Source organism: Cyanistes caeruleus, chromosome 3, assembly GCF_971803275.1.
Source record: "Cyanistes caeruleus chromosome 3, bCyaCae1.hap1.1, whole genome shotgun sequence".
Taxonomy (NCBI): Eukaryota; Metazoa; Chordata; class Aves; order Passeriformes; family Paridae; genus Cyanistes; species Cyanistes caeruleus.
This window is the reverse complement of record NC_141703.1, coordinates 85,305,398-85,333,239: the sequence shown is the minus strand read 5'-3', so window position 1 is coordinate 85,333,239 and position 27,842 is coordinate 85,305,398. Positions and strand designations below refer to the sequence as shown.

General features: G+C 45.6%; 2 protein-coding genes across 16 annotated transcripts in view; one reads left to right on the top strand and one right to left on the bottom strand.

Moving 5' to 3' along the window:
* The window catches only part of MYO7A (myosin VIIA), a 99,271-nt gene extending 77,868 nt beyond the window's left edge, over nucleotides 1–21,403 (top strand). For all 8 annotated transcript variants that reach the window (XM_086882375.1, XM_086882373.1, XM_086882376.1 and 5 more), the window contains 21 exons: nucleotides 2,553–2,672; nucleotides 3,382–3,555; nucleotides 4,728–4,955; nucleotides 5,383–5,553; nucleotides 6,538–6,655; nucleotides 6,936–7,062; nucleotides 7,177–7,346; nucleotides 7,444–7,634; nucleotides 8,187–8,311; nucleotides 9,041–9,198; nucleotides 9,691–9,844; nucleotides 9,959–10,114; nucleotides 10,479–10,584; nucleotides 13,595–13,708; nucleotides 14,768–14,855; nucleotides 15,636–15,742; nucleotides 15,942–16,127; nucleotides 16,986–17,102; nucleotides 17,573–17,656; nucleotides 18,186–18,305; nucleotides 19,024–21,403. In XM_086882375.1, the coding sequence (XP_086738501.1) occupies nucleotides 2,553–2,672; nucleotides 3,382–3,555; nucleotides 4,728–4,955; nucleotides 5,383–5,553; nucleotides 6,538–6,655; nucleotides 6,936–7,062; nucleotides 7,177–7,346; nucleotides 7,444–7,634; nucleotides 8,187–8,311; nucleotides 9,041–9,198; nucleotides 9,691–9,844; nucleotides 9,959–10,114; nucleotides 10,479–10,584; nucleotides 13,595–13,708; nucleotides 14,768–14,855; nucleotides 15,636–15,742; nucleotides 15,942–16,127; nucleotides 16,986–17,102; nucleotides 17,573–17,656; nucleotides 18,186–18,305; nucleotides 19,024–19,113 (2,904 nt within the window). In that variant the 3' untranslated portion in view covers nucleotides 19,114–21,403. The remainder of the gene's footprint in view (nucleotides 1–2,552; nucleotides 2,673–3,381; nucleotides 3,556–4,727; nucleotides 4,956–5,382; nucleotides 5,554–6,537; nucleotides 6,656–6,935; nucleotides 7,063–7,176; nucleotides 7,347–7,443; nucleotides 7,635–8,186; nucleotides 8,312–9,040; nucleotides 9,199–9,690; nucleotides 9,845–9,958; nucleotides 10,115–10,478; nucleotides 10,585–13,594; nucleotides 13,709–14,767; nucleotides 14,856–15,635; nucleotides 15,743–15,941; nucleotides 16,128–16,985; nucleotides 17,103–17,572; nucleotides 17,657–18,185; nucleotides 18,306–19,023) is intronic.
* A 1,067-nt stretch (nucleotides 21,404–22,470) lies between these two features.
* Nucleotides 22,471–27,842, bottom strand: part of GDPD4 (glycerophosphodiester phosphodiesterase domain containing 4) — a 36,816-nt gene continuing 31,444 nt past the window's right edge. For all 8 annotated transcript variants that reach the window (XM_023922125.2, XM_086882382.1, XM_023922134.2 and 5 more), the window contains 4 exons: nucleotides 26,646–26,793; nucleotides 25,451–25,533; nucleotides 23,938–24,023; nucleotides 22,471–23,468 (listed from right to left, as the gene is read on the bottom strand). In XM_023922125.2, coding sequence (XP_023777893.2) covers nucleotides 23,437–23,468; nucleotides 23,938–24,023; nucleotides 25,451–25,533; nucleotides 26,646–26,793 — 349 coding nt within the window. In that variant the 3' untranslated portion in view covers nucleotides 22,471–23,436. The remainder of the gene's footprint in view (nucleotides 23,469–23,937; nucleotides 24,024–25,450; nucleotides 25,534–26,645; nucleotides 26,794–27,842) is intronic.

Below are 27,842 nucleotides of genomic sequence, written 5' to 3'. Positions count from 1 at the left end.
AATTGTTTGGGTTGGAAAAGATGTCTAAGATCAAGTCTAACCACTGCCAAGCCTGCCAGTAAAGCATGTCCACAGGTGCCATACCTGCATTTTTTTCAGCACTTCCAGGGATGGTGATTCCACTACTTCCCTGGACAATTTGTTCCAGTGCCTGACTGGAAATAAAGATGTTCCATTAATTTCCATAGATATCAGATTAGGTACTGGGTGTTCAGCACTGAAAGAGCTGAAGCCAGGAATAGAAATGCTTCCTTCATCCCCAGGCCTTGTCAGTGTGAAATATAATAAAGAAGATAAATCACTGGCAGAGTCACAGAAAATTAAATTATGTGTGGAAATGAGATCTGAGAAGTATGGTGCAGGAAGTTGTGTTGGTTTAAATCTTTAATAACAGAAGATTACTTTAGGGTAGTGAAGCACTTGTCAGAAATAATTTATAAGTAGTTCTGGAGACTCAGACATAGAATCAGACAATCCCAAGATCATAGTATCGTAGAGGCATAGAATGGTTTGGGTTGGAAGGGATCTTTATAAGTCATCTAGTTCAACCCTGCTGCCAGGAGGGCATTCCTTCTGGGTCCTAGACCAGATTTCTCAGAGTCCCATTCAGCCTGGCCTTGAATGTTTCCAGGGATGAGGCAGACACAATTTTTCTGGGCAACCTGTTCCAGTCTCTTACCCCACCCTCATAGTAAAGAATGTATTCCTTATGCCAAGTCTAAACCTGCCCTCTTTTGGTTTAAAGCAACTTCCCCTTGTCCTGTCATTCCATGTCCTTATCAAAAGTCCCTCTCTAGCTCTCTTGTAGCCCCTCTAAGTGCCAGGAGGTGGTCTAACATCTCCCTGGAATCTTCCCTTCTCCAGGCTGAACAACCCCAGCTCTCTCAGCCTGTCTCCATAGCAGAGGTGCTCCAACCCCTGAGTGTCTTAGCAGCCTCCTCTGGGCTTGCTCCAACAGCTCAGCATCTTTCCTGTGTTGGGGCCCCAGAGCTGGATGCAGTGGGATCCCAGTGGGATCTGGTTAGGGCAGAGCAGGGGGGCAGAATCTCCTCCCTCGCCCTGCTGCCCACACTGCTGGTGATGCAGGCCAGGACATGTTGGGCTTTCTGACCTGTGAGTGCACACTGGTGGGTCATGCTGAGCTTCTTGTCCATGGATACACTCAAGTCCTCCTTCCCAGGATTAGTCTCAATCCATTCTCTGCCCAGCCTGTGTTTGGGATTGCCCCAGATAAGGTGCAGGAAATTGCTTTTGTCCTTGTTGAACTTCCTGTGGTTCATGCAGGCCCAACTCTTGACCATGTCCAAGTGCCTCTGGATGGCATCCATTTCCTTTTATGATTCTGTCATTCAAAAGTATCAATTAGAACTCAACATTATAAGAAGGATTTCACTGATAATGAGGCAGGTCTTCAACATGTATTCCTGCTCCCAAATATTCAAGTTGTGCTTTGGATCCCATTAGACACCTTTATCGCATCATGTGTTAAACATGGGCCAAGACACATTAGCACTCCTGTTCCTTGCACCTTTGTTTCAACCAACAGTAGGCCTAGGTGGGAAGGTTCAGTCACAGGGAGGTAGGAATGTGAAAAAATAAGTAATTGCATCGTTCATTATTAGCAATAGCATAATTAAAACTACACTTTTACATTGCATCAACTGCTTACTATCATTTGCAGAAGATCTCATCCCTATAACCTGCCTGTATCACGTAGGTACTTCATAATGTCTCTGTAAGTTACGATTGACAGAGTTATCTGTCTCTCTAGCCATGTTATTTATGGCTGACAGTGTTATAAAGCAGTCTGTGTTTCTGAAAGAATAACTGTGTGCTATCGTTCAGAGAACTCTTTATCTTAATATAAAGTCTCTCAGAAAAATTCAATTTACAGATTTATTAGTCTTAGCTAACATTTTGGCCAAGATGATGGTGTAATATTTTTAAGTGTGTTTGCTTTCATATTGTGGAAATCACTGGATTTAATTTTCTCTACAATAATGTTGTACTTTTAACATGTACTGAAGTGCTTCAAATTCTGGTTTAGGCCAAAATGCAATTTAAAATCTGACTAAGGAGATATCTGTTTAATGTCACTGTGAAAGATGTTTTGTGCTGTCAGTTAAATGTTCTGAATGGCATTCACTTACAATTCCTCTGAATCATTACTTACACATCTTTTTCATTCACTCCCATCTTTTTGGCCAACACTCAATAATATTTTATAACGCATCTTTAAAATATAAAGATAGAAATCACTGGGCAGCAATAGCAGAAACAGAAAAGCTGCTTTTCTGGCTTCAGTCAAAGGTCTGTCTAGTCTGGTATCTTATCTCCTCTGAGGCCAGAAATGCACAGTAGAAGAACTAGGCAGGGGTGCAGACTGTCCTACTCCCTCTCAGCTCCCAGCGGTGTGATGTAGGAACATCTGAGCCTGAGTGGTATCACTGTCATTAGTCACAGAGGGCTTTTCTCCAATAAAACATTACTTTTTGCAAATGCCCGGCCTCTTAAGCCAAAGGTCTGAACAATGTGTTCCCTGCTGCCAACAGTATTTAAGGAACTTCATCAACGGAGGCCCCCCAGGTTATGCTCCCTATTGTGAAGAGAGGCTGAGGCGGACGTTTGTCAATGGGACAAGGACACAGCCACCCAGCTGGCTGGAGCTGCAGGTATGAGCCCCTCCATTGCCTCCCCAGGGAACTGGGGCTCAGGGTTTAAGCCTTTCACTGTCACAAGAACCACATCTCTGTCAGGACAGAACATGGGACAGCAAAGTGCCTATTTCTGTTGAGAATTTTCATGAAATTCCAACGTATTGCATTCCCCATACATCCTGGATTTGCTCCAGGGTATGTTGAAGATCAATCCTCTTGGCTGCATCAGTATTTGTAAATTAAATGTGTGCTGTTGGCATTGAGGCCAGCTGGCACAGAGCAAGCCCCTGTGTGTTCAAAGGAACTGTCTTCCAGATGAAGGTGGCTGCAGGCAAACTGCCTCCTGTGAGTGGTCCCTGGGACTTGTTTGGGGATAATTATAGCTGGAACAAGTAGTTTGTGCAAAAATTTCTCATTTTCTAAACAGATTTGCAGCATATACAGTTGTGCTCCAGTGTCCATGAGCATTTCCAAGCATGCTTGTGTTTTCTGGATTAGGCATCTTGATGACTGAATGTATTAAATAAAATATTTATGGCTTCCACATGCTTCCAGTGGCTGACTGCACATTATCCTGTTGATAAATATGGTGTGGTAGCACTGAAAAGCAGCCAGTCAGTGGGATCAGGAATTAGTAAGTGGTTACCAGAGTAGGGTAAAGAGTATGCAGGTAAATAGTATTGAAATACACATAACATTATAAAGTTTGACTTTAATCCTTTAGGCGACCAAGTCCAAGAAACCGATCATGCTGCCTGTCACATTTATGGATGGGACAACAAAGACACTGTTGACAGACTCTGCAACAACTGCTAAAGAGCTCTGTAATTCTTTGGCTGACAAAATCAGCCTGAAGGACCGATTTGGCTTTTCGCTCTACATTGCACTTTTTGACAAGGTATGTCTTAAGTCCTGTTCCTGAATAGTTCTGGGAAAGAAGGGGGAGGTTCTCCTTGCTGTCACATAACTTCCAGAAGGCAGAGGGATTATTTCTACAGTACAAGTGGCAGCATGGTTTTCACAAAAAGAGTAGTCAAACTCTGAAGTTGGGTTGTAGGAAAATGTCTCTCCTTGGAGATATTCAGAATTTAACAGGAAAATGCACAGAGAAACCCATTCAAAGATGCACCTGTTCTGACCAGTGTGGTGGGCCAGAAACCTTTAGAAATTCCTTTCCTTCTATACACCTGTGTGATGCTATTCTCTTACTCTTAGTTAAGCTTATTAGAAATGAATTTCCAGTAAAACATCCTAGCTGGATTTTTATGCAAGAGAGACAATTAAATTTAACTGGAAAGCTAACAGTTTAAATTAAGCTTCCAAAATTAGCTAAAATCCAGACTGCTATGGCTGCATTGGCATTTAACCTGGTTTATTTAACCTTAAAACATATATTTTTCAGAAATTCTGTTAAAATAAAGGTGAGCATAAATGAGAGGGGTAAAGCTTCATCAGGTGAGACAACAGCTGCAAGTCAATGAAACTCAAGTATTCCAAGAGCTGCTGTGTAAGAGGATGAAGCATGTTCTCACCTACCTTATGGCCACCTCTGCTTCTAGATGGAGAAGAAAATAGTTTATACTCTGATTTCTTCATCTTTTTTGAGGTGGCATTCAGCAAGGGATGCTAGGTCTGAGGAGATATAGTGCTTTGGGGACTTCACAGCAGACCCCAATGAGAAGACAGGTACATTTCTGTAAAGGATAGACTATTTTATTCTGGGTTTTTCTGACGCTTAGCTGGGTTGGATCCAAGCCCATGACTTTGAAACAGTGTTTTTCAAAGCACAGTAGGAATCAACAGTAGTTTAAAATGGGACCATTGGCTTTGCTGATTCATGTTGATGCTCCCCTTTCAGTCTGGATGAGAAACTGGAGCTCAAAATGGAATGGCTCACCCAGCCATGCTGCAGAACTTGGCTGGCTAGATGACATAGAACCATTGATTATTCTGATTATTTTGAATATTTGGATTATAAAGGTAGTCTGAGTGACTCAAAAATAGATCTCTCTACCTAAAAAGGTCTGCATTTGGTCAGATGAATGCCACATTTCTCTCTGCCCTGCCTAGGTGTCCTCGTTGGGGAGTGGCAATGACCATGTGATGGATGCTGTGTCCCAGTGCGAGCAGTACGCCAAGGAGCAGGGAGCGCAGGAGCGCAACGCACCGTGGCGGCTCTTCTTCAGAAAGGAGATATTCACGCCCTGGCACAACCCCAGTGAGGACAATGTGGCCACCAATCTCATCTACCAACAGATTGTGCGAGGGGTGAAGTTTGGGGAGTATCGGTGTGACAAGGTATGTGACCTCAGCACGTCTGACGAGGTCTGACTGGTCTGACAAGTGTCTTTGAGATGGTGAAATAGGTTACAACAAGGGAGATGATAAATATTCCTCCCTGGACACCCATTAGCTTGGGCATTGTGGTATTCACATGGAAAACAGGAGCTACAGCAATCACATCCTCCTGACTGGGCTTGGATGCTTCCACATGCTGCATGACCACTCTTAACAATGACTATGTTAAGGCTTAATCACAGCTTTTAGTGGTCAATGTCCTGAACTTTAGATATGCAAAAAAACTGCAAAAGGTGAAGTTCTGCCAAAAGGAAGCATTCCCAATTCTGTAGTACACCCAGCCTCCACAACAGGCTCATTGAGTGGTTGAGGATGGATGTTGTGATGACTTGCTGACAGCATCAGTTTGGTTTGTTGGCTCCCACAGGAAGAAGATCTGGCAGAACTGGCTTCCCAGCAATATTACGTGGACTATGGGTCAGAGATGGTACTGGAAAGGCTGCTAAATCTAATTCCATCCTACATTCCAGACAGAGAGATCACAGCTTCAAAAACAGTGGAAAAATGGGCTCAGCTCATTATAGCTGCGCATAAAAAGGTGGGACAATAGATCACCTGTCGAGGACCACATCATGCTTCAATAGCTTCATGTGCCTTTTAAACATATGTCAGACATCATAGCTCAACTCTTAGCCTGGTCTGAAGCTAAAATAATGAGAAAGGGCAGGGCTTGTACTAACCATATTCAGCTTTACCACTGGTTGTTACGCAAGATCTGACAGAAGACATCCTGCAAAGATTTACTGTGAGATGCAGAACGCCATCTCTGGGGTGGCAGTCCTGTTACACGAGATTGTGGTGTCACCAGTTGTATTACAGAGGTGGTTTGTGTCTGTGGGTTATGTCAGGAATTTATTATGCTGAGCTTTGTATAAAACCTTCCTGACTTCAATTAGAACATTTGTGATGCTCTCACACTGCAACGCTTTCCATAAGTCATTACCCAGTACTCATGACACCATGAGGGGTGATGTTCCTGGTATGAGGATGGGCATTCATGTAATATCAGGAGCCAGCTTCAGATTAGGACCCCTACTATATAAACATCTCCAAGTGCATTAGGAGTCTCACCTCAACTGTCAGTGGAGATACAGGGATTCACTTGGATCTTGCACATCCCCTGTACAGCTTTGTACAGAAGTGTCAGGTGTCTAAGGATGCCCTAAATAAGGGACTTAAGGGCTAATGAGTGTCTGCTTCCAGCTAAAGGAATGTCAAGCTGAAAAGTAAACACTTACTTTAGGAAAACCCACAGTCAGCTGAGACAAGCCTTACAGAGACTGGTCACTCTAGATACCTGCCCAGCCTTCTCCAAGTCAAATTATTCCATAAAGTGGGAACTGAAGGCCAGGACTTTGCCCAAACTGTCGCTTGTTCCTGTAGTAGTTTGGCCCTTAGCCACACTGAGACTTCCATTAATATTTGTTCCAAGATTTTCAGGTTACATGGAATGATTTTCCTTGCTCTTTTCCTGGATATAACTGTTTTGCTTCATGTTGGTTGTGGTTTGCCTTTTCTGTAGGGAATTTATACTCAGAAGAGGGCAGACCCAAAAAAGGTCAAGGAAGAAGTGGTGGATTTTGCGCGTTTCAAGTGGCCTTTGCTGTTTTCTCGGTTTTATGAAGCCTTCAAATTCTCAGGTGAGTCAGGAGAGCACATCCTCAGAGCACAAGATGCTCTGAAGCAAAAGGAAGGAGAGATGGGGATTCCACAGACAAGAAGGGAACCATCTAGCTGGTCTTTCTTGGATGCATTATTTTTTGTTGCATCCTGATTAGCAATGGCTCAGGCTATAGGTCTGCCACTATTTCTCACCCTTTAAAAAACACAGAGCTTTTTGATCATTGCATCCTCCTTTGGAATGTTTTCTGTATCCTAACACCTTTCATCAGCTGATTGAATGTCTTATCTTCAACCCAGGACCAAGTCTGCCTAAAAATGATGTGATTGTAGCTGTCAACTGGACAGGGGTGTACTTTGTGGATGAACAGGAGCAGGTTCTCTTAGAGCTCTCTTTCCCAGAGATCACAGCTGTGTCAAGCAGCAGGTAAGGAGGAATAGACTTGGCTGACAACCTTACCACAGATCAGTTCTTTTCCAGGCTTTGCCTCTGGATGTCATTATGTTTCATGTTTATGTCTCCTATAAAAATATATCCCAGAGGAGGAAAGCTGCAAGGGCAGAGCTTCACCCTGGCCACCATTAAAGGTGATGAATACACTTTCACCTCCAACAATGCAGAGGATATCCGGGACCTGGTGGTGACCTTCCTTGAAGGACTAAGGAAACGATCCAAGTATGTGGTCACTCTCCAAGACAACCCAAATCCAGGCAAGTAAATAGCCCAGCTCACTGGTAAACATATAGATAGATTTCATATTCCTGAGGAATTTGGAAAAAAAAACAATTCAAACCAATTTTTTTGCAGTGGGAGAGGAATCTGGGTTCCTCAGCTTCCTTAAAGGAGACCTGATAGTTCTGGACCAGGACACGGGAGAACAAGTGATGAACTCGGGTTGGGCTAATGGGTTCAATGAACGGACCAAGCAGAGAGGGGATTTCCCAACTGATTCCGTCTATGTCTTGCCTACAGTCACCATGCCTCCACTGGAGATCGTGGTAAGTAATCTTACGGAATTACACTACTTGGTACAACATCCAGGGAGGTCAAAGCCTTTGTGAAGTGCTTAGATCTGGCCAGAGTCTCCCTGAACATAAGTCAGAAACCAAAGTGGATGAGACAGGTGACAAGTTGTCCAAGGCAAAAGCAATGTTGGCCTTTCTTCTGATCTTGGCACTCAGGACACCACAAACTTGTGACTTGGAATATCCACATATTTTGCTAAACCCTTCCCGCTGGCCTGATTGCTTAAAGGTGTATTTATGGCTGGAGGGAACTGCTACACTCACGTATGGATCTGTAGGTTCCAGAGCACATTATCTTCCTTAGGAAATGATCCACACTGTGGAAATACCTGTTATTCCTTGCATTAGTGACTGAGAATGACACAGAGAAGTGAAAACTGTACAGTTCTAACTGACTGTTAATGGGAATTGATGGATTATTCTCATTTCCACTGTTCTTGTTTTATATCTGCTTCCTCTCTTTGAATACATCAGATATATTTTATTTCAAATATACCAGGTAACAGAGAGCTTTTCATCCCATAGGCCCTGGTCACAATGACCCCTGACCAACGACAAGATGTTATCAGAACCTCTCAGATGGCAGTTTCAGACAGTGAAGAAAGAGTAAAGCCATACACCTTGGAGGAATTTTCCTATGATTACTTTAGGTGATTTTTTTTTTTAAACCATTCTCAAAAATTATAGGAATCCCTCTGCAGGTTACTTGGAAATCAGGAAAATTTTGCTACTGGAAAAGACTGTGAATACCCCATTGTGTGACTTTGTACAAGTGCAACCTCTGGTTTAGGTCATGGCACTTGAACTGCAGTTTTTCCACAGACAAGGTTTTATAAAGGATTCCTTCTCAGCAGTGGTGTAGCAATTTGAAATTTAATATTATATGGGAGGATGTGCTTAGGCTATATAGGCATTTTCATCTCAGCTCCAAAAATTTAAATGTGCACCACTGGTGAATGCAGGTGACCAACGCTCCCACTTTTGTTTGGATGGGCTGGCAATCCAAACAGGCAGATCAGTTCCTCTGAGATGTCTTCTCCTTGTCAGGCTTATACTGCTAGGTGATATGCTTTCATTGTGACTTCCCTGACATTCATTGCCATCATCCTTCCCATGGTTAGAAGCTTTTTGGGACAGGATGGGTGTGGTGTCATTACTGGGGTAGGGTCTATAAGAGATTCTTCTGAGCCATAGGAAAGTGCAAGTGGTTCTCTTTGAGCAGAACTGGAGCTGGATACTTGCTAAATTGTGATGTCCCATTTGGTGTAAGAGCTCTTTATTCGGGTGCTGTGAGCAACTGTCCTAGGTGAAACATTGGCTGTAAGCTGTTCCTATTATCCCTGTAATCTCTCCACCTCTTGCTTTGCATTTGCCACCAGGCCACCTCCAAAACACACCCTCAGCCGGGTGATGATCACCAAGAGCCGTGGCAAGGACAAGCTGTGGTGTTACACCCGCGAGCCCATCAAACAGCCACTGCTGAAGAAGATCCTGGGCAGCGAGGAGCTGTCCCAAGAAGCCTGTATGGCCTTTATTGATATCCTTCCTCTGCTTGGGAGTGCCCTTCAGCAACAAGTCTGACAGGCAAAGGGCTGACCAGGCTTTTTAGGGCTCCAAGCAAAGCCCAAAGAAATGTTTGTGGTCCCTGTTAAGGGCTGTGGGACCATGTCACAGCCTTGGATATGGGTCTGCGCCACAAATCTGTACTTTAACATCCTTGAAATCTGAGGTGTGTCTACTTAATCAGTGAGGATTCAGGGAGCAGTTATTGAGTCCTGCTGGTCCACATTCACTAGTGCTGTTCTGTCTTGGTTCAGCTGACTCTCTGCCAAGTGCACCTGCTATGGATGCCCTAAAGCCCTAATCAATGTGCAGACCAGTCCACATGGCCTTGGGGACAGAGTTTGATGCCTGAATATCCCTTTGCAGCCACTTCCATAGTCATGTGTAGCATGTCTTTAACAACATCATCAACAGAGGGGCTTCACCAAATATCCCAGTTAGCTCATCCTTGACTCCTACCTCCCACCTGTGCTGAAATATATGGGTGACTACCCATCCAAAAGGACCCGCTCAGTCAATGAGCTGACAGACCAAATATTTGAAGGTGCCTTGAAAGCTGAACCCCTAAAAGATGAAATCTACTGCCAGACCCTCAAGCAGCTCACGGACAACCACATCAAGTAAGAGCTGTTTGTTCCCCTTGGCCCAAATGCATTATACTGTGGTGGGCAAAGCAGATCTGAAGTGTTTGTGCCACAAATAATTTTTTTCCTCCTGGGTCTCTTCTTGTGCAGATACAGTGAAGAGAAAGGCTGGGAGCTGCTGTGGTTGTGTACAGGCCTTTTCCCTCCAAGTAACATCCTCCTGCCCCACGTCCAGAGGTTCCTGCAATCCCGGAAACATCACCCCTTGGCAGCAGACTGCATCCAGAGACTCCAGAAAGCCCTACGGTATGGCACTGAAAGACCTCCTAGCCCTGGCTGTACCACAGCATCCAAATATGTGTGAAAAAGTACAACTTGGAGATATTTTGGTGACTGGGGGCACAGTAAAAGCTCACAGCCTCTGTCTCTATTCCACCAAACTGATTGAAACAGACAATGGGTTGCTGATAAGCAGTGCAGAAAAACAGAAGTTAATCAACTTCATCCATGTCCATTTAAGTCACTTTCTTCTTTTTAGAAGGAAAATAAATCTTAATATTAAGGAAGTAGCTGAAGTTACTCAAAAAGAATATGCATTAAAAAGGGAAGATTTAAACAAAGGATTCTTGCTATGATGATGCTGTGATACTTGCCACCTCCTGTTTTTCAGGAATGGATCCAGAAAATACCCGCCCCATCTAGTAGAAGTGGAAGCCATTCAACACAAAACAACCCAAATTTTCCACAAGGTTTACTTCCCTGATGACACTGATGAGGTAAATGAGGGAGAAGGAAATGCTTTTCTGTTGGGATGGCTGTCAATTTGCTTATTAAAATCTCAGAGGAGGCTAATACTGGTTCTGATTTAGAAAAGCTCAGCCTTTCCAGAAGCCTCTGGGCCAAAGCATTACAAGAAGAATCCATCCTTTTCCACTCGGATTTGTTGCAAGTTGTGTTTTTCAAGATATGGGTGCTTTGCTGGTGTTCACTAGAGGCTTTAGAGTTTGACTGCAGAAAGAGGGAAACTGGATAGGTTCATCCATTCACTCAGAGTAGCTCACAGGCCTTGGTTCTCACTTATTCAGAGCCTAAACCAACAGATATTGTCCACCCAACAATACCCAGAGGGGGGTACCATGAGGGGCCCCCCTGGGAACTGGGCAGACTATTGCAGCACTGGCAAGTGGGTGACTGAGATTAACCCTACTGACCTGAGATGACACAGAAATCATACCTGCACTCAGAAAACTCTCACTAAGCATCTGATATGCTGATAAGGCAGCTAGTCATATTGATGCCAGAGCAGATAGGCATGTTCTTGCAGGTGCTGCTGTCTCACCTACTGATTAGTCTTCCTATGAGGCTCACATCTCTCTCTTCCCTCATACCCTTGGGTACAATTAAATTTCCCTGTTTCCAAGTGGGTTTATTTGTAAAAGAGTCCACACCCATGGAAAGAAAAGGATGATTCCTCTGCAGCAGCTGTGAGCGCCCTTGTTTATCTGTAATGGAGTGTTGAGAGAATTCTTGGGGTTTCTCATGATTTTATTTTTTCTTACGTGACCAGCAATGAGCATGACACTACTTCATACACATGCATCTGTGTGAGAACCAGTAGAAGGAAGCAGTGGGGACTTCTACACTTGGATGCGTTTACTGTGATCCATTTGGCAATGGAAGTCACTAGGTGGACTGGCAGAGTAGCATCATTCCAGTACAACATGCATCTGGCACTGAAGTGCTTCTGAGCATTAGCAGCACTGAACCCCAGATCAGACTCTTGTGGGATGTGGAACATGGTGGTTCAGCTGTGCATGTGGTGGTCAGAAGCTTAAGTTCCTTAAACTGCTATGAGCTGAATCTCTTTCAGTGGGTAGAGCAAAACTGAGGTGTAGTGGTTTCAGAAACTGGGCAGAAACACCAATTAAGTGTAGTGGTTTTGGTTTGTTTCCCAGCCAGTGCACCAATTATTGTAGTGGTTTTAGTGCTGGCCAAATGCCAGTGCACCCACTAACATTATTTACTCATTTCCTGCTGTGAGATATGGATTAGGAGGAGGGCAAAACAGGCTCAAACTTTTAAAGGGTATAAAGAAAAGCTTTATTAACAGAATTAAATGAAAAATAATAAGAAAATTAAAATAAACCTTCAGAACACTTCTCCTTCCCCCACACCCTCTTTTCTTTCCCACTGACAACATAAAGAGACAAAACCTGGGACTTTCAGTCAGTTTAGCACCCCAAAATAGTCTTTCTTCAGTTCACTTAGGGAGAGGAGTCTCTCTTGCCATGCCATGAAGACTTCTCCAGAAGAAACAGTTCTCTTGTGGCTTCAATATCACAGCAAACTGGCCACTTGGGAAAGGAAAATCTGCTCACAATGTGAAAGTCCATCCCATCTCTTGCAGCTTTCCCAAAGCTGCATTCATGGGCCATGTCAACTTATTGGGGTGCTATTTTAAGGATGAGCTATTCTAGCATAAAAACAAAAAATTATTTTCATCCATCTCTGGCAACAGCGGTTTTTTTCTTCTATTCCTGAGGCAAAGTTTTTCAACTCTCATCTCTCTCTGTTCAAGCTTCTCATTGGATTACAGCTACTGTAACATCTGCTTATTTAAACAGTGGTGCTCCTACTCCAAGCTGTGGTTAGAATGCTGCACCCCCCAATGCATTCCATGAATTACAGGGGAAAAACAAAGTCTGGCTGCTGGCACCATCCCTGCATACAGGGTGCTGGAAACAAAAAAACTGCTGCCACTCCTTTTGTCCTTCTGTCCACAGCACAGTTGGCTAAAAGTGGCTAATTGAAGTCCATTACCAGTCATGCTGAGATAGCCGCAGCTGCACGGTGCCACCGCGGTCACACCGATTTTGGCTGTGCAGTCCCGGCCACATGGCCACTCCCAGACCGGGATGCTGGTGGCCACTCCTGGTCCCAGAGTAAACAACGTTCATTTGCAAGCCATGCCAAAATAGCCATGGCCACGTGGCACTGCCCTGGCTGCACAGTGCTGGCCTGACCAGTTTCCTTTCAAAGGTCAGACCAAAGAGAGCTTCCCATGGGCTAGCCCATCCTTAAATGTGTTTTCATAGAGACATATTCAGCCCTTGTAAGTGGTTTGATCTTCCAAACTAGGCAGCTGATTGGCTCTTCTAGGTGCCCACAGGGAACCAGCCCCACAGCTGAAAACTGGACTTTCTTAAACCATGATGTGAGGCAATGTAAATGCTGAGCACAGCTCAAAAGGCAGAACCAGAATTGGAATGTGCATACAAATGGGACAGAGCTTTAAACATCCTATCCTTTAGATATTCGTCCAACAGGAATTATTTTTCCTCTAGTCAGCTATCTAGAAACCAGGCATCTGGCTTAGACCTGGGCTAAGCCAGGCATCTAACTTCCTCATCGTCACTGGAGAGACAGTTGGGACAAATCAGCCTGGAGGTCTCTCACTCTCTCTTTCCCACCGCTCTTTCCTCAAACAAATAGTTCTGACACTTCACTGTTACATCAGAAAAATCTCTTGCATTGCCTGGGGAGCTCTGGATAAACCAGAGGATATTAATACAGCATCACAAAGTACAATGGTACAGCAGTAGCATGACAGAGCTTCTGCAATATCCCTTCTGATGCCCAGAGCCCCAGTCCTCAATGTCACTGATTTCATTGGTGGTGGGCATCTAAACCCCTCTGTGTGTGTGTGTGTGTACGTGGAGTTCCTCAAAGAGAGCAAAAAGGGAAATTAACCCTTAGACAGAAGTGGTGATCTTCCTCTCTTTGTAGGCATTTGAGGTGGAATCCAGCACAAAAGCCAAGGACTTCTGCCAGAACATTTCCAACAGGCTTCTCCTGAAGTCCTCTGAGGGCTTCAGCCTCTTCGTCAAAATCTCTGACAAGGTGAGTGACCCACCCAGAGGCTGAAGTACCTGGGACAACCCACTTGCCGGTGGGTACACTTTGGTGAAGCCAGAGCCATGTGGTGAGAAGCATTTCACTACAAGCTGTGTGACATGTCTAAGTCAGATCTGACCTGATACAGGTGAGGTTTGCAGTCCTATAGCCCTGCCTTACAGCAGTCACCCCAAAAGATTTAAAGCACAGACAGGCAAAGCCCTCCTAGCCTGTTGCTGAATTGGGTTTGTAAGAAAGGACCAAGTAAGAAAAATGCGTAGCTTAGAGCTGCCTCTGGCAACTGGGAGAAATCTATGGAGATATCATCAGGAAAGGAAAGGAAGTGTTGTGGTGAAGCAGGTTGCAATAAGGAGTAATTAGTGAAATTAGACAGAGCCCAAAGCAAGGTGCTGTCATTGGCTTTCTCACATCAGCAGTTTATAACACATTAGTGTAAGAAGTACAGAGCAGTGAGCAACAACTGCAGGGGATGGGCTGGGCAGTGGCCAACCCTGCCCGTGGAGCCTTGCCACTAGTTTGGGGCACAAAAATATAAGAAGGAAATAAAGCTGTTAGAGAGGCTGTGGCGATGTGGAGGTCCTTGAGGGGGAAGCTATGTGAGGAGCAGCTGAGGTCACTTGGTTTGTTCAGCCTGAAGGACTGAGAGGAGACCTCATTGCAGTCTGCAACTTCCTCATGAGAGGAAGAGGAGGGGAAGACACTGCTCTCTCCTCTAGGCTGACCAGTGATGACACTCAAGGGAATGGCATGAAGCTGTGTCAGGGGACATGTAGGCTGGATACTAGGAAAAGGATCTTCACATAAAGGGTTGTTTGGCACTAGACCAGACTCCCCAGGGAGGTGGTCGTGGCACCAAGCCTGACAGATTTCAAGGAGCTTTTGTACAATGCTGTTATGCACGTGCTGTGATTCTTAAAGATATCCTGTGCAGGGCCAGAAGATGAGTTTTGATGACCTTGCTGGGTCCCTTCCAGCTCAGGATATTCTGTGATCCTATTGTATGACTTGCTCAGCCATCATGACTATCTACTGTGTCCCTCCCAGGTCATCAGTGTGCCAGAGGGAGATTTCTTCTTTGACTTTGTGAGACACCTGACAGACTGGATAAAGAAAGCAAGACCAGCAAAAGATGGTAATGATGACTTTTTTCCAGTCTGAGTCACACTCAACCTTCCTACAGCCCTCCAGCCATTTGAAACAAGATTGACCACTTAGTCTGCCACAAGTATTGGAACAGGCTGTACACAAAAGTGGTGGAATCACTGTCCTCTAGTGTTCAAAAAAATGTAGATGTGGTGCTTAGGGACATGGTATGGTGGTGTTCCTGGCAGTGTTAGGTTAATGGTTGGATTCAGAGATCTTTTCCAGCCTCAGTGATTCTGTGATCTGTCAGGCCACACTTGTGGGGGTGGTGCTCTCTGCACCATCCCTGGGGACATCACCTAGGAGGTGGTCTATCCAGGAGCAGCAAAACCTCTGTTCCAAGGCTAGTCCTGGCCCCTGTGTGAAGCACCTGCTGGAGGGCATCTCTCCAGGAAGTGCCTGCAGGAAGGTTTCAGTGGTGGGATTGATCTCACCTCACTGACCACATCCAAAGGGGATTTGGTTGCAGCTCTGCTGAATTTACCAGTGGCTGCAAGACACAGATGCCTCCAGGGTAGAACTCTGTCCTGTGTAAGACATGGGTACTATCAATGAAGTACCGTTGTACAAGAGAACCCAGATACTTTTTACATTTCATTAAAGGTTTGCATGGCAGTGATGTTGTTTGTTCTGCAAAGTCAGAACCCATTTGGCCTTGTGAATGTCCCATCCCTTTAAGTTGTGATGGCACATGGGCACTGCTGGATGCAGACACTGATTGCCAGCTGGTACTCACACCATCACTCTTATGTTTACATCATTTACACAGGTATAGTGCCTTCCCTCACCTACCAAGTGTTCTTCATGAAAAAACTGTGGACCAACACAACGCCTGGAAAAGACTCGATGGCAGACTCAATCTTCCACTATTACCAGGTGTGCCGAGACTCTGCAGTAGCAGTGGAGACTTGGGAGGGATTAGGAATAGGTTGCAAAGACTTGTCCATCTGCAGATGTTCTCAGGGAATAGCCTCTTAGCCAGGGGCTGGATACCTCCACAAACTCCATTTAACATCTGAGGGTGAAGGTCCATGCACATCCTCTCTATCTTTCTGTTGTTCCTTCCTCCATACAGGAGTTACCAAAGTACCTGCGTGGCTACCACAAGTGCTCACGGGAAGAGGTTCTGCAGCTGGCAGCTCTCATCTACCGGGTCAAGTTTGAGGATGACAAGTCCTATTTCCCCAGCATCCCCAAACTCCTGAAGGAGCTGGTGCCTCAGGACCTCATCCGGCAGCTCTCTCCAGATGACTGGAAAAGGGTAAACCAACAGCTTGATTCATACACCAGGCCTGGCTGGGAGAAGTCCAGTCTCTCAGGTAGCTTGTCTGACATTCAGTATTGAAGCTGGACTGCCAGAATCAGTGACACCTGGTCCTTCTTGGGCCTTACCAGAGCTTCAGCTTCCCTGGCACCACTAAGAGGAGAAATTGTACATGCATGTTCACATACACATGCCTTGCCTTGGGTTTTCTTTATCCTGAGACTGTGGCTGTAGTGGTGGATGCAAAGCCAGATGGAAACATGCTAAGAGATGGTCTCGTGAAGAGGTGGTCTGTCATTTAATGCAGACTACTGAGTAAAGGTGTAATTCTTCCTGCTTTACACAGGGAGAGCTGTGGCACAGGTGAAAACAGGTCTAGCCTTAAAATATTAGAGGTGTCTCACTGTCAAGAAATAGTCTGATAAGTCCTTTCTGCTTCCTATCTGATATCAGCATCTCTGGGTTGAAGATCTCTCAGTCTCCTCTGCTGCATAATTTGGATAACCAAAATTTATAATCTCTTTAATGGAGTCACCAGCTCAGCTTATCTAGAAAGGACCTACCTTGGTTCTAGGCCCTGCTCTGGTGATCAGCCAGCACTTTTTTGACCTGTTATTGGAATAGAGGCTAGAACCAAACATCAAGGTCAGGTTGGACAGCACCCAGAGCAACCTGCTCTAGGGGAAGGCAGCCCTGTCTACTGCAGGAGAGTTGGACTAGATGATCTTTCAAAGGTCCCTTTGAACCCAAACTCTTCTATGAGTCTATCATTGTGGAACTGATGCTCCCTCCCTGCAAATGTCCCTGGTGCCAGGTACTGCAAACCCTCCATCTCTGTTGTGTTCTCTGTTGCAGTCCATTGTGGCATACTACAACAAACACGCGGGCAAAACAAGAGAAGAAGCCAAGCTTGCCTTTCTAAAGATTATCTTCAAGTGGCCTACATTTGGATCAGCATTCTTTGAAGTGAAGGTACCTGCCCTGGGGGTTCTCTGGCAGCTTTTAGCCAAGATCAGGAGCCCTGTACCACAGAGGGGTTCCACATCTGAACCAGGCTGGGATAATCCCAACGAAACAGGGAAAATGTAATAGTCTTCACCAGTAAAGGGCAAATTCACTTGTTCATTGCTGCCCTGCCTCTTTACCCAGGCAGAATAATTGTAGAGCTTCAGCATATCTCAGTCTTTGGGGCTGCTCCCACAGCTGAGCTGCTGAACACACAAGAGCTTTTCTCTTTTTTGCTGAGGCAAAGGGGAACCTGTGGTTTTCCAAGGGATGTGTCTCTATCCACCACAAACCAAATCCAGACCACCCACCATGGCGCTGGAGTTCTATCAAGGACAGTAGAAGCCAGTGCTGTCAGAAGACAGGGAGAGAGGAAATAGGAAGGGGTCTGATTTTGCTTGACACATCCCCTAACCAGTTTGTGTCATTTCCAACAGCAAACTACAGAGCCAAATTATCCAGAAATCCTTCTAATTGCCATCAATAAGCATGGAGTCAGCCTCATTGATCCCAAAACCAAGGTAAGCAAAACTAACTTGGCTATTCACCAGATGCTCCTGAGCCCAGTCCCCAGGTCCTCACAGAGGACATCCCAAAGAGCATGTTGTCCAGTACTTAGTGAGTTCCCTTTAAGCCAGGTTAGAAAGGCTGGATAGACAGAAAATTTTCTGGAGACAGAAATTCACTGTTGCATAGAGCCAGCCCAGACTTTTTCAACAAAATATGGATTGAGAACATCAACAATTAGGGCCCTGTACCTGGAGGTTGCACACACTCCTTCCTGAATCCTTTAACAGGCAATAGGACAGGAGCTGAACTAGATGAGATCTTACTTCCACCACCTGCATGGTCATTCTAGCGTAGGAGTCCTTCACAAGCTCTGGAGGATCTGGAGTCTTGATCTCACTGCCATTCCCATGAGTCTCATCACAGTAGACATCCTTGGCATGCTGTGATGGAAAGTGAACGGGGTCATGAGAAATGTCCACAGCCCCTCATGGAAGTTGAAGCTCTCTTGCATGTTGAGTGTCAGTTTTGTGTTCCCACCAGGATATTCTCATCACTCACCCCTTCACCAAGATCTCCAACTGGAGCAGTGGCAACACGTATTTCCACATAACCATTGGCAACTTGGTGAGAGGAAGCAAGTTGCTCTGTGAGACCTCCCTGGTAAGAAGCATTAAAGATTTAGACCAAATCCTGACTTTGGCAGCAAATTGTGTCTCAGGAATTCTCTGGGCTGAAAGTGGTCTCTCAGAAGAGCCGCTGATAACAGGTTTTTTCTTCTGATTTTCCCATGGCACTGCTCAATGAATCAGGGCTCTCAAATGTTCCATCATCCAACAAACAAGCAAGCCTAAGATGCTTGGGATATTGCTGTGTCAGGAGCATGGGAGGCTTCTCCCTATCACTGGACTGAAAAACACATTAAAGCTGATATGGACTCAAGGGATACTCTTGATCCCTTTAACCAATATCATTTATCCAGCTTGTCCCTAGTAACAATCACAGCAATAAACCTCCTCCTAGATTCTCTTAAAACCAAAGCGCAAAGGATGAAAATTCCTTCTGGATTAATTGTTGCTCATCTGAGGCATTCAGTATTTTGTTGGCCATTTGAAAATTTATGTCCTATCCAAAGCTCCCTATGTCCTTAGTGTCAGCAGCATCCTGGGACAGGGACTTCCTCTGTCTCAATGTTGCAATTTATCTTTGGACGCTGTTCCTCATGGTGGTGGCATTTCACCCAAGGAGAATAGTGGAATAGGTCAAAATGTACCTGAAAATTTGAAAGTCAAGGACTGGTAGCCAGTGTATTCAGGAGGCACAAGCCAGAGACTGTAAGGTGTGCTCTAGAGGCTGGTAACATCTTCCCTCTCCTCCTCAGGGGTACAAGATGGATGATCTTTTGACCTCGTACATCAGCCAGATGCTAACAGCCATGAGCAAACAGAGGAGTGCAAAGGGCAGCAAGTGAACTGCAGGAAGCCACTGGCACATGGTCATGGGGCTAATTCACCAGCTGAGGGCTGTGGGATACCCGTGCAGCTGGGCAAGAACCTTTGCCTCCCAGATGTGGAAAATGAGCCGAACACCATCAGGGAGTTCACTGGACTCTGACCTTGAGGGCTCCAATCCCACCTCCCCTTCCAGTGAAGATGACTATCTCTGACCTCCTCACCCTGCATCCCAACTCAATCCTACACCTCAAAGATTTCCAGGGAACACCACTGCTCTCAGACAGTGACCAATGCAAAAACACTCCAGCAAGAGGTTTGCCTGAACCCATTGTTTGGCATCACAAAGGCTCTTGGAAGAGGATTTATGTGTGTGTGTGTGTGTGTGCGCGCGCGTGGCTTGCTTTGTTTTCATTTGTTGGCTTTTTTTTCCTTAAATATGAGAGCTGTTAGGATGCTAACAGGTTTTTGGTGAAGTTCTGGGAATTTCAGGTTTGAAGAGGAATAAGCGAGCCCTGATCCATGCTGGAAAGATGTCAAATGAACACTGCAGGGCTTGGTTTTTTGTCATTACAAAAGAATACACTATGTTCTTAAGATGTACAGAAAGAAAAAACAGGCTGGGAGGAGCACATTTTAACTAGGAATCAGAATAAACAAACTACTGATCTAACAGGCTAGAGTACTAAAGTGCTATCCGTGCAATGCTGGAAATATTTAAAGAACAAATTTTAAAGTTTTGTTTCTTCTTCTATTTATTTTTTAAAATATTAAAAAGGAAAAAAAAAAAAATCCTGTATTTCGTGCCGGTATCTGGATGCTGACTTGGGGCTGAGGGCAACCTGCAGAACAATCCCTTGCCCAGAGATTCCCCATGAGAATAGAGAAGAGCCATGACTGCCAGAGGCTGAGTAAGGCACATCTTTCCCAACCTAAGGGCTCAGCTGGAAGCGAAGCTTGGAAAATGAATTATCTCCTTTTGCTTCCTGTGTCCAGAAAAATTAACCTTGGGAGGACTTTCACTGCAAACTTCAATATGGATATAGGGGTTTTGAACACCCCATGCTTGGAAGACTGAAGCCAAGCTTATACTGGGTTGCAATTCAAACATGAACTTGGCCATCGGGTTTGTACCAGCTGATTTTCTTGTGCTTTGTGTGTTTCTGTATAAAGCAGCTCTTCATGAGTCCTAGCTGGACCTGAACCACTCACAGCAAGGGCAGACCCTTGATTTTGGTGGGCTTTTCTCCATCTTTGATTGGCTGTACTCATCTGCTGGCTGTTTGTCTCATCTGCCACCCAATGCCACACAGTGCGGACAAGCTTACTTTGGAGCAGAGCTGGGACCTGCTGGCAGAGAGGAGGCTAAAACCATATTGTATCTGGGAGGGAAGCCTGGGAGTGCCTTTCCAAAATCCAGGCTTCAAAGGAACACATGGCTGGGTGTGGGGTATCAAGAGAGGGGACAGTTGTCCACCAAGCTCTGGTGTTTGTGTAACCAACACTGAGTGTATCTCAGTAGATGTTGAGGCCTCTCTTGGTCCTGTGCATTTGGCTGGGTTTGACTGCTTTTGTAGAAGTCCATATTGTGGGGTGTCACGTGCTGCTCTGTTAAGCTCAGCTGGGCTCCAATCTCCAACACCATGGTGTGCCAGGCAGAACTGGCAGCACTGCCTACCAGACCTCGAGGACTGTGACATTCAAGTGGGATGCAGCAGTGACTTATGATTTCGGTTGCTCCATCAAAGCGAATGAGATGCTGCACGGAGCCATCCACCAGCCAGACAGGGCTGCTAGGAGATCCCCTTCCTCCATCATCCCCTACCCAAAGCACTCTGGTGATGGGAGCATGGTTACACCAACCAAGGCTGTACTGGGGGCTGCCTTCTCACCATCCATCTCTGACATTTCCCTCCTTTTTCCAGCTGCCATGATCCAGTGGTCCCAGGGATCCCACCTGTCCTTAGACACATGCCTATCATCACCACACCATCGCTGCTTTTTCTGAGTCTCCAGCCATCCCTGCCACCCACTGCACGCTCAGCAGATGATGTAGCACAGCAGTGTTTTCCAGAGCTGTCCTGGGTCATCTTTCCCCTTCCACCACCCTCATCCCTCCACTTACAGCTCTGTTGGCATTCCATGTACCCCATAATTTTGGGCAGGACTGGGACTCTGTGTGTGTGTACCTGTGTGTCTTATGTATTAGCATCTGCTGGCCTCTTTGTATTCACACCAAGCAATGTAACGTGAAAAAAAAAAACATATGTCCAAGTGAAATAATCCAATTAAAAAGCATCAAGTGGCTTGTGGGAGGCTGTTCTGCACTGTGCAGTTGTGGTGACATCTCCAGGGGAAAGAGTGGGATCAGGGATCCCGGGTTCTTGTTGTGGGCAAGATTTCTCCTTGCACTGTGCAATTCCTGAGGAGAGCATCCAGCAAGGGGGAACAAACCATCAGTATTTCCAAACTGAAAATCAATTTAATTAATTTTATCTTTTAGGATAAAAAACAGTGAAGTCTGGGAGTCTCCATTGCTTGTCCTCTATGACAAGGGCTGAATCTTCCAGTCAGTTTTGAGCTTAATCACTGCATGTAGGAAGTGCTGGGTGAAAAGCTTGTGTATGGGAGTCAGATGACCAGCCATGTGCTTAACGAGGTTGCCAGACCTTGCTAGCTGTGAAGCAATGAAAATAGTAGTTGAGATGTGACAGTGTAAGGCATTCAAGGGAACCACAGGTCTAACTGGCCAGGCTCTCCCTAGGGAAGGCTTCTGAGGATGGGGAGGGTGAGTAAAGGGAGTTACCAGTGCATACTGGCCAAGCAGCAGCTGGATACATGGATCAGAGAGCACTGAGGTGGCTTTCCCCGATGCATATTAAAGGCAGCAGTTGGGGAACCACAGCCAAACCCCTGACTAGAACACCAAGGCACAGGCTGAGGAGCCCATGGTGCACACCATGCTTAACCAACACACTCCCCACCTCCTAGTTTTGCTGCTCACATACCCTACATGGTGTCCATGAAAAGTTATGAACCACCTATGTATTCAAGGCATGGGGAGGGGAATTTAACACCATCCACTCCCCATATTTCATAGATCTGGAGGTGCTCTACAACAATTCTTCAGTCCTTTAACTTTTTTTCCAAAGGAGAATCTTCATTTTTTGCATTTCTAGCCTCCAAAATACTCCAAAATTGCAACTTGGGAAGGTTTGGATGTTTCTCAGCACAGATAACTCTGAAACTTCATGCTGCCCTCTCACTTGTGATCACTTCATTTAACAAAAGGCTTATGTATGTCTATAGTCTGGATCAAGTAAAGACTACTGTATTCTTTCCCTTTCCCAGTCTGCTGAAATAAGAACAAAACAGGATAGGTGAGATAAAATGTATTTAAAACATCACTTGCAATTTACAAAAAACATATTATCTCTTCAAGTAGAAAGATATGGCTTAAACCTGAGAGATGTTTACATCTCCCTTACAGAGAATAGGCCCCCTCCCCACTGTGTGCCAGCAGCCACTGGGAGAAATGAAAATTGGAATAAATCCCAGGCTGTAGAACAGGTGTACAGACCTTTCCAAGGAAAAAGCAAATACCTGGTAGGACCAATTCACACACAGCTCCATCCTTCTGAAGAAAAGTGGTTGTTACTGGTCAGAGTCCCAGTAGCTACATGGCCAAGATACTAAAAAGTCCTTCAGCCCCCATGGGAATGACGTGCCCTCACTCACAGACAAGGGGAGGAGATTGGCCTGTTGGGCTATGGCAGGGCAAGAGTGGAGAAAGGGAAAACCAAAGGTGCCCCTGCCTCTGTTATAGAAAGGTACCGATTGTAATGACCCAGCCAGCAGCACCTGACCATTGTGTGCTCTTGGGGATGGAGGACACCTGCAAGGCGGGAGGGCAGGAGGTAGTGTGTGGAGAAGAGGCTGGTCTGATAGGAGAAATCTGGGCACCTGAGAATGAGGAGGGCTGGAGGATGCTCAGATGTTCACAGCATGTGTGGAAACAGGGCTTACACACAGCAGGAATGATAACCCTGTGGGATGCCCTTGGTTCCGAGTAAATGGGGGGAATAGCTCCCATGTGCTTGCTGCATCTCACCACAAAGCACAGATTCTTCATGGCTACACCTCCATCTGTGCTCTCCTACACCCCAAGGATCCCTGGCAGGCATGGGAATATGAGAAAAGCTGTAGGAGAGGAAGGTTGGTGCTCATCTCCAGCAGGGCCATGAAGGCAAATGGCTCCTCCTCACCAGGTAGATCTGAGCCCCCACCAGCTGGTCTCCCTGGCCTCATCGAGGCAGCAGGTCCATGTCCCCTCTCTGCCCATGTCAGGCCAGGACAGCAGGCATGTCGCTGAGCTCTGGAAAAGGAGACACACAGTGAGCTACCAAACATCTGCATCTGTTCTGACAGCCACTGTGAGCAAACAGAACCTGTTTGAAAATGCATGCAGCCCAGGTTGGGCCATTTTGTCTGGATGATAGCCCCATGGGTGCAGAAATGTGGTGCATGGGAGGGTCCTCAGCCAATCCCACCCTGCCTGGCAGAACCAAGAGTGCTCAGTGCCTCCAGAGTCTCTTTTCACAGCACTGCAGAGTAATGAGTATTGGAGGGGACACCTGGAGGTGTCTGCCCCAGCCTTTGCTAGAAGCAGGGCCAATTGGATTGAGCTGCTATGGGGTCTGGGGCTGAGGTAACCCAGACTGCATCCTTCCTTACAACCTTCCTTATAAGTATGGACACCCATCACCAACCCACCCATCAGGATCTCGGTACTCCCACAGAGACCACCCTGAGCAGGATGCAGCTGCTCTTCTTGCCCTGCTCACCTGTCTTGAATTTGTTGTAGGTGCCACCACTCTCTATCATTGGGTTACTGTCCTGGGCACAGCAGGAGAAGTTCTTCTCTCGCCACCTGCATGGGCCAGAGAAAGTGGGTCAGAGGCTACTGCCTGCTGTGGTGTTCCTCATGGCCCCCTGCTGCCTTGGACAGCTTTTACCTACTTTGTGAGGGCAGGTATTTTGGGATTTTCTCAGGTCCTTACTGAGAGAGGTGCATGACTGATGTCTAAGCATCCACACTTCATGTGTGCAACAGCATCTTGAAGGCAACTTTCTGACTAAGCCCTGTTTTCTAAGCAAGATTTAAGAGCTCTAAAGCCTCCAAAATATTTACAGACGCTGGTTCTAAAGCAGACAGGAAAATTTAAAAATTGTCATTTTGGTGGGCTCATAAACCTGACAAGACCACACAGGGCACTGAGACACAGCTAATGGCCCTTTGGTCCCAGGAGGGTTGGGGATGCCCTTGCTTCAAGGTCAGTCCAGAGGAGTCTGTTGTTTGGTTGGGCCAGAAGGATCCACAGGACCCTGGGAAATGCACACAACATGAACATGATCCCGGAGGAGTTGGGCATGGCAAGGCCTGACAGTGGTGGTGATGCTTTACAGGGGTGATTCTGTACCACCCTGAAACCTGCAGTCTTGAAGACAAGGGGAAAGTGGGACCTGAGGAGAGCAGAGCACAGTAAGAGGGAAAGGAAAAGAAGGAACCACCTTGCCTTGGGAAAAGCCTGGATGCCCAGCAAAAATGCCTGTACAGCTGCTAGTTCATCACTGTCAAAGTGCTACTAATTAATTTTTTCACCATCCCAGAGCAATATTAGCACTCCAACCTTTTCCTGTACCAAAGCAAGTCACAGCTAGCAGCAGTCCAGAGTGCTCACCCAGGGGCTTCCCAAACTTTCTGCACAGGCACGTTCCTCATATAACTGTGGCAGAGCAGAACATCCAGCAGCCAAACACAAGCAGCTGCGGTGTGCCCGTTCTGTGAGCCCCAGATTTCCCAATAATCTTTGACAGAGTGAAAGGAAATAAAATGTGGTGTCTGTGGCACGGTCAGACACTTTTGTGTCAGAGGATGGATTTCCTGTGGGGCTCTGGTATGTGTAGAGAGACATGGGGTGCTCAAATATTAACATTGAGAACTTTCCTATCAGTCCAGTGAAACACTCTCAAATAGTAATAATAAAAAATCTGTTCCTTTCTCAGCCCACCAGCTTTGATAATTGGTATATGTTGTTACTATAAATCCACCTGTTCTCCACTGAATCCTGAGGGTAGACAATGCCTGAGCTGCCAAAATGGAAAGGGAAAATGAGAGCAAGCAGGAGAAACAGGGAGGTCTCGGGAGACTTTCAGGGCTTTCTTCCCTTTCCAGAAGAGAAAGCTAATGTTCTCAAGAGTAGTTTTAACCCTTCAAGTCACCTGAAAGCATCCCTCCTTCCCTCCACCTGGAGCAAAAGGTCAGGTTAGGATGGCCCTTAACAACTTGGTAGTTACCAGTGCAGAGCAAAGATGAGTGAGATGAGGAACGCAGAGGTCAGATCTGTCAGGATCCACATGATGTTGTACTGCTGTGGAGTCTGGAAGAAAACAACAGAGGTCGTGTCTACCACCAAGGACCACAAGATTTGAAAAAAAAAATTACTCAAACACTTTCTCCCTGATTGAACATGGCTGTTCAGCTGCCTGGTTTGCATCTGCAGTAACATCCCTTGGGTGTTTAAAGCATTTGGTGGCATCTCAAAGTGGCCACTCGCCACTGAGTCCTGGTGCAAAATCATTCTCCTTCATAAAAGCAAGTCTGATGTGTAGCCAAGAAGATTTTACCATATCACAGTGAATGCCACAGAGACCTCTTGTTCGTAAGGCAGGTCTTGCACTTCTCAGCTTTACCCCAAATATAACATCAACTGGTGGTATCTCATTTCCTCTGGCAAAACTGCCCTTCACTGAACACCACAGAGAGCCTGGGGTGGCTTCCACTTTAAGTCTGAGAGCATCTGAAGATTCATCCTTCTACTGGACCTTCACCCAAACTTAGAATGGACTGAAACATTGCAGTTCTCTGGAGGGGAGCATTGTAAAATCTAATTCAAGACTGTGAAGACAACTGTTTAAAGTGCTTGAAATGATTCTGGTGGGACCAATGCCTCAGGTGCTTCTTGGTTATACAGGCTGTCCAAGGCAGAATAATAAATAGAGAAATTATGTGAAAATTCCTTCCAGAAAGAAGGCTTATTTCTGCGGTTGTTTCCCTTGGACTTGCGGAACAAGACCAAGTTTGACAAGGGCAGTGGGATTCCCTTGGAAAAGAGAAACTTCTGACATCAGTAATGTGCTTGAAAAGCTTAGAACTGGAAATCCTCATGCATCAGCTTGTGTTCCCAAAGGCCCTTCCTTTCTTCCTGCACAAGTCTCAATAAGACTTCTTTTCCCTTATCTCAGAGCCTAAGGTGATAATCCAAACAAGTAAGGTGCTTCATCCTGAGCCAGGAGAAGAGAGAAGGGTATGGCAATACCTGTAGTGGCTTTAAGGTTCCCAGGAAGCCAGGTTTGAACTCAGGTCCTTCTTATGCAAAGGATCCTTAAGGGATGCTTTATCCATGTGTGAACTGGACCATCATCTCTGAAGGTAATCATGAACATCCCAACCCTATTTCCCACCCCTGAGACAGAGAAGACCTCCACTTACCATGAGGAAGAGTGGCTGGCTGAGATCCTTCAACAAGTGGACGGCATTGGTGGTCACAGAGTGTGCCCCAGAGCACCATGCCAGGGAATAGAGCCATGGCTCGTTGACCACATAGAAGTTGGTGGTGATGTTTGCCTCAGCATATTTCCTTTAAAAGACCAAAAGGCAACAACCTTCATTGAGCAAGGAGATTAGTACTTCCTTCGGGTTTACTCAAGGAGATTCGGGAAGATCATGGGAAATGGTTGTAATCTTCTGTAGGAAGTGCTTACTTTAGGACCTAGATAAGGAACATAAAGGAAAGCCAACCAGCCAATAATTAATTATTAACAATTTGTCAATACAGAATAGCTGAACAGCTGGAAACAAATGCAGATAAAATGCCCAAAAGGTCAAAAACCTTTCTAATCCTTCTGCCATATGAATCAATGTAACAATGAGTTTATAAAGGAGGCTGTAGCCAGGCAACTGAAATATTCTGCTCTACCATTCTTTCAGCATGGAAGATCTTCAAGCAATAGAGCAAGAACAACTGGATCCAAACTTCACCAGGGAAGGTTTACATTGGATATTAGGAAAAAATTCTTAATGGAAAGGGTTATCAAGCTTTGGAACTGGCTGCCCAGGGAAGTGCTGAATTCATCATCTCTGGAGGTATTTAAAACATTTAGAGGTGGGGACATGGTTTAGTGGTGGGTTTGGCAGTGCTGGGATTGATGGCCTTGATGACCTTAGAGATCATTTAAATCTAAACCATTCATGTTATTCTATAACCTCCCCACAGTGGGTTCCAAACCACCAAAGAATCAAAGAATAGCCTGAGTTTGAAGGGACACAGAAGGCCACAGAGTCCAGCTTTTCAGTTAATGGCTCATGTAGGGATTGAACCCCTAATGCTGGTGTTGGTTAGAGCACCTGAGTTGGTTAGACCAGCTGAGCTAATCCTTGAAGCTGGCCACCCAAGTTTGTTATGGTCACTCCATTAACACATCATTTCTCAAGTTATTATAAGCTTTATACTGAAACTTAATATGAAGTACATTCATTCTTTATATAAAGGTAAACTAATGTATCATCAATATCAACATTTAGAAATCTACCTAGGACCTGTCCAAGGTTTGCCCAAATGGATCTGCCTATGATTTTCTATAGCCTTTCAGGCTGGAGAAAAGAAGGCTCTGAGGAGACCTTAGAAAA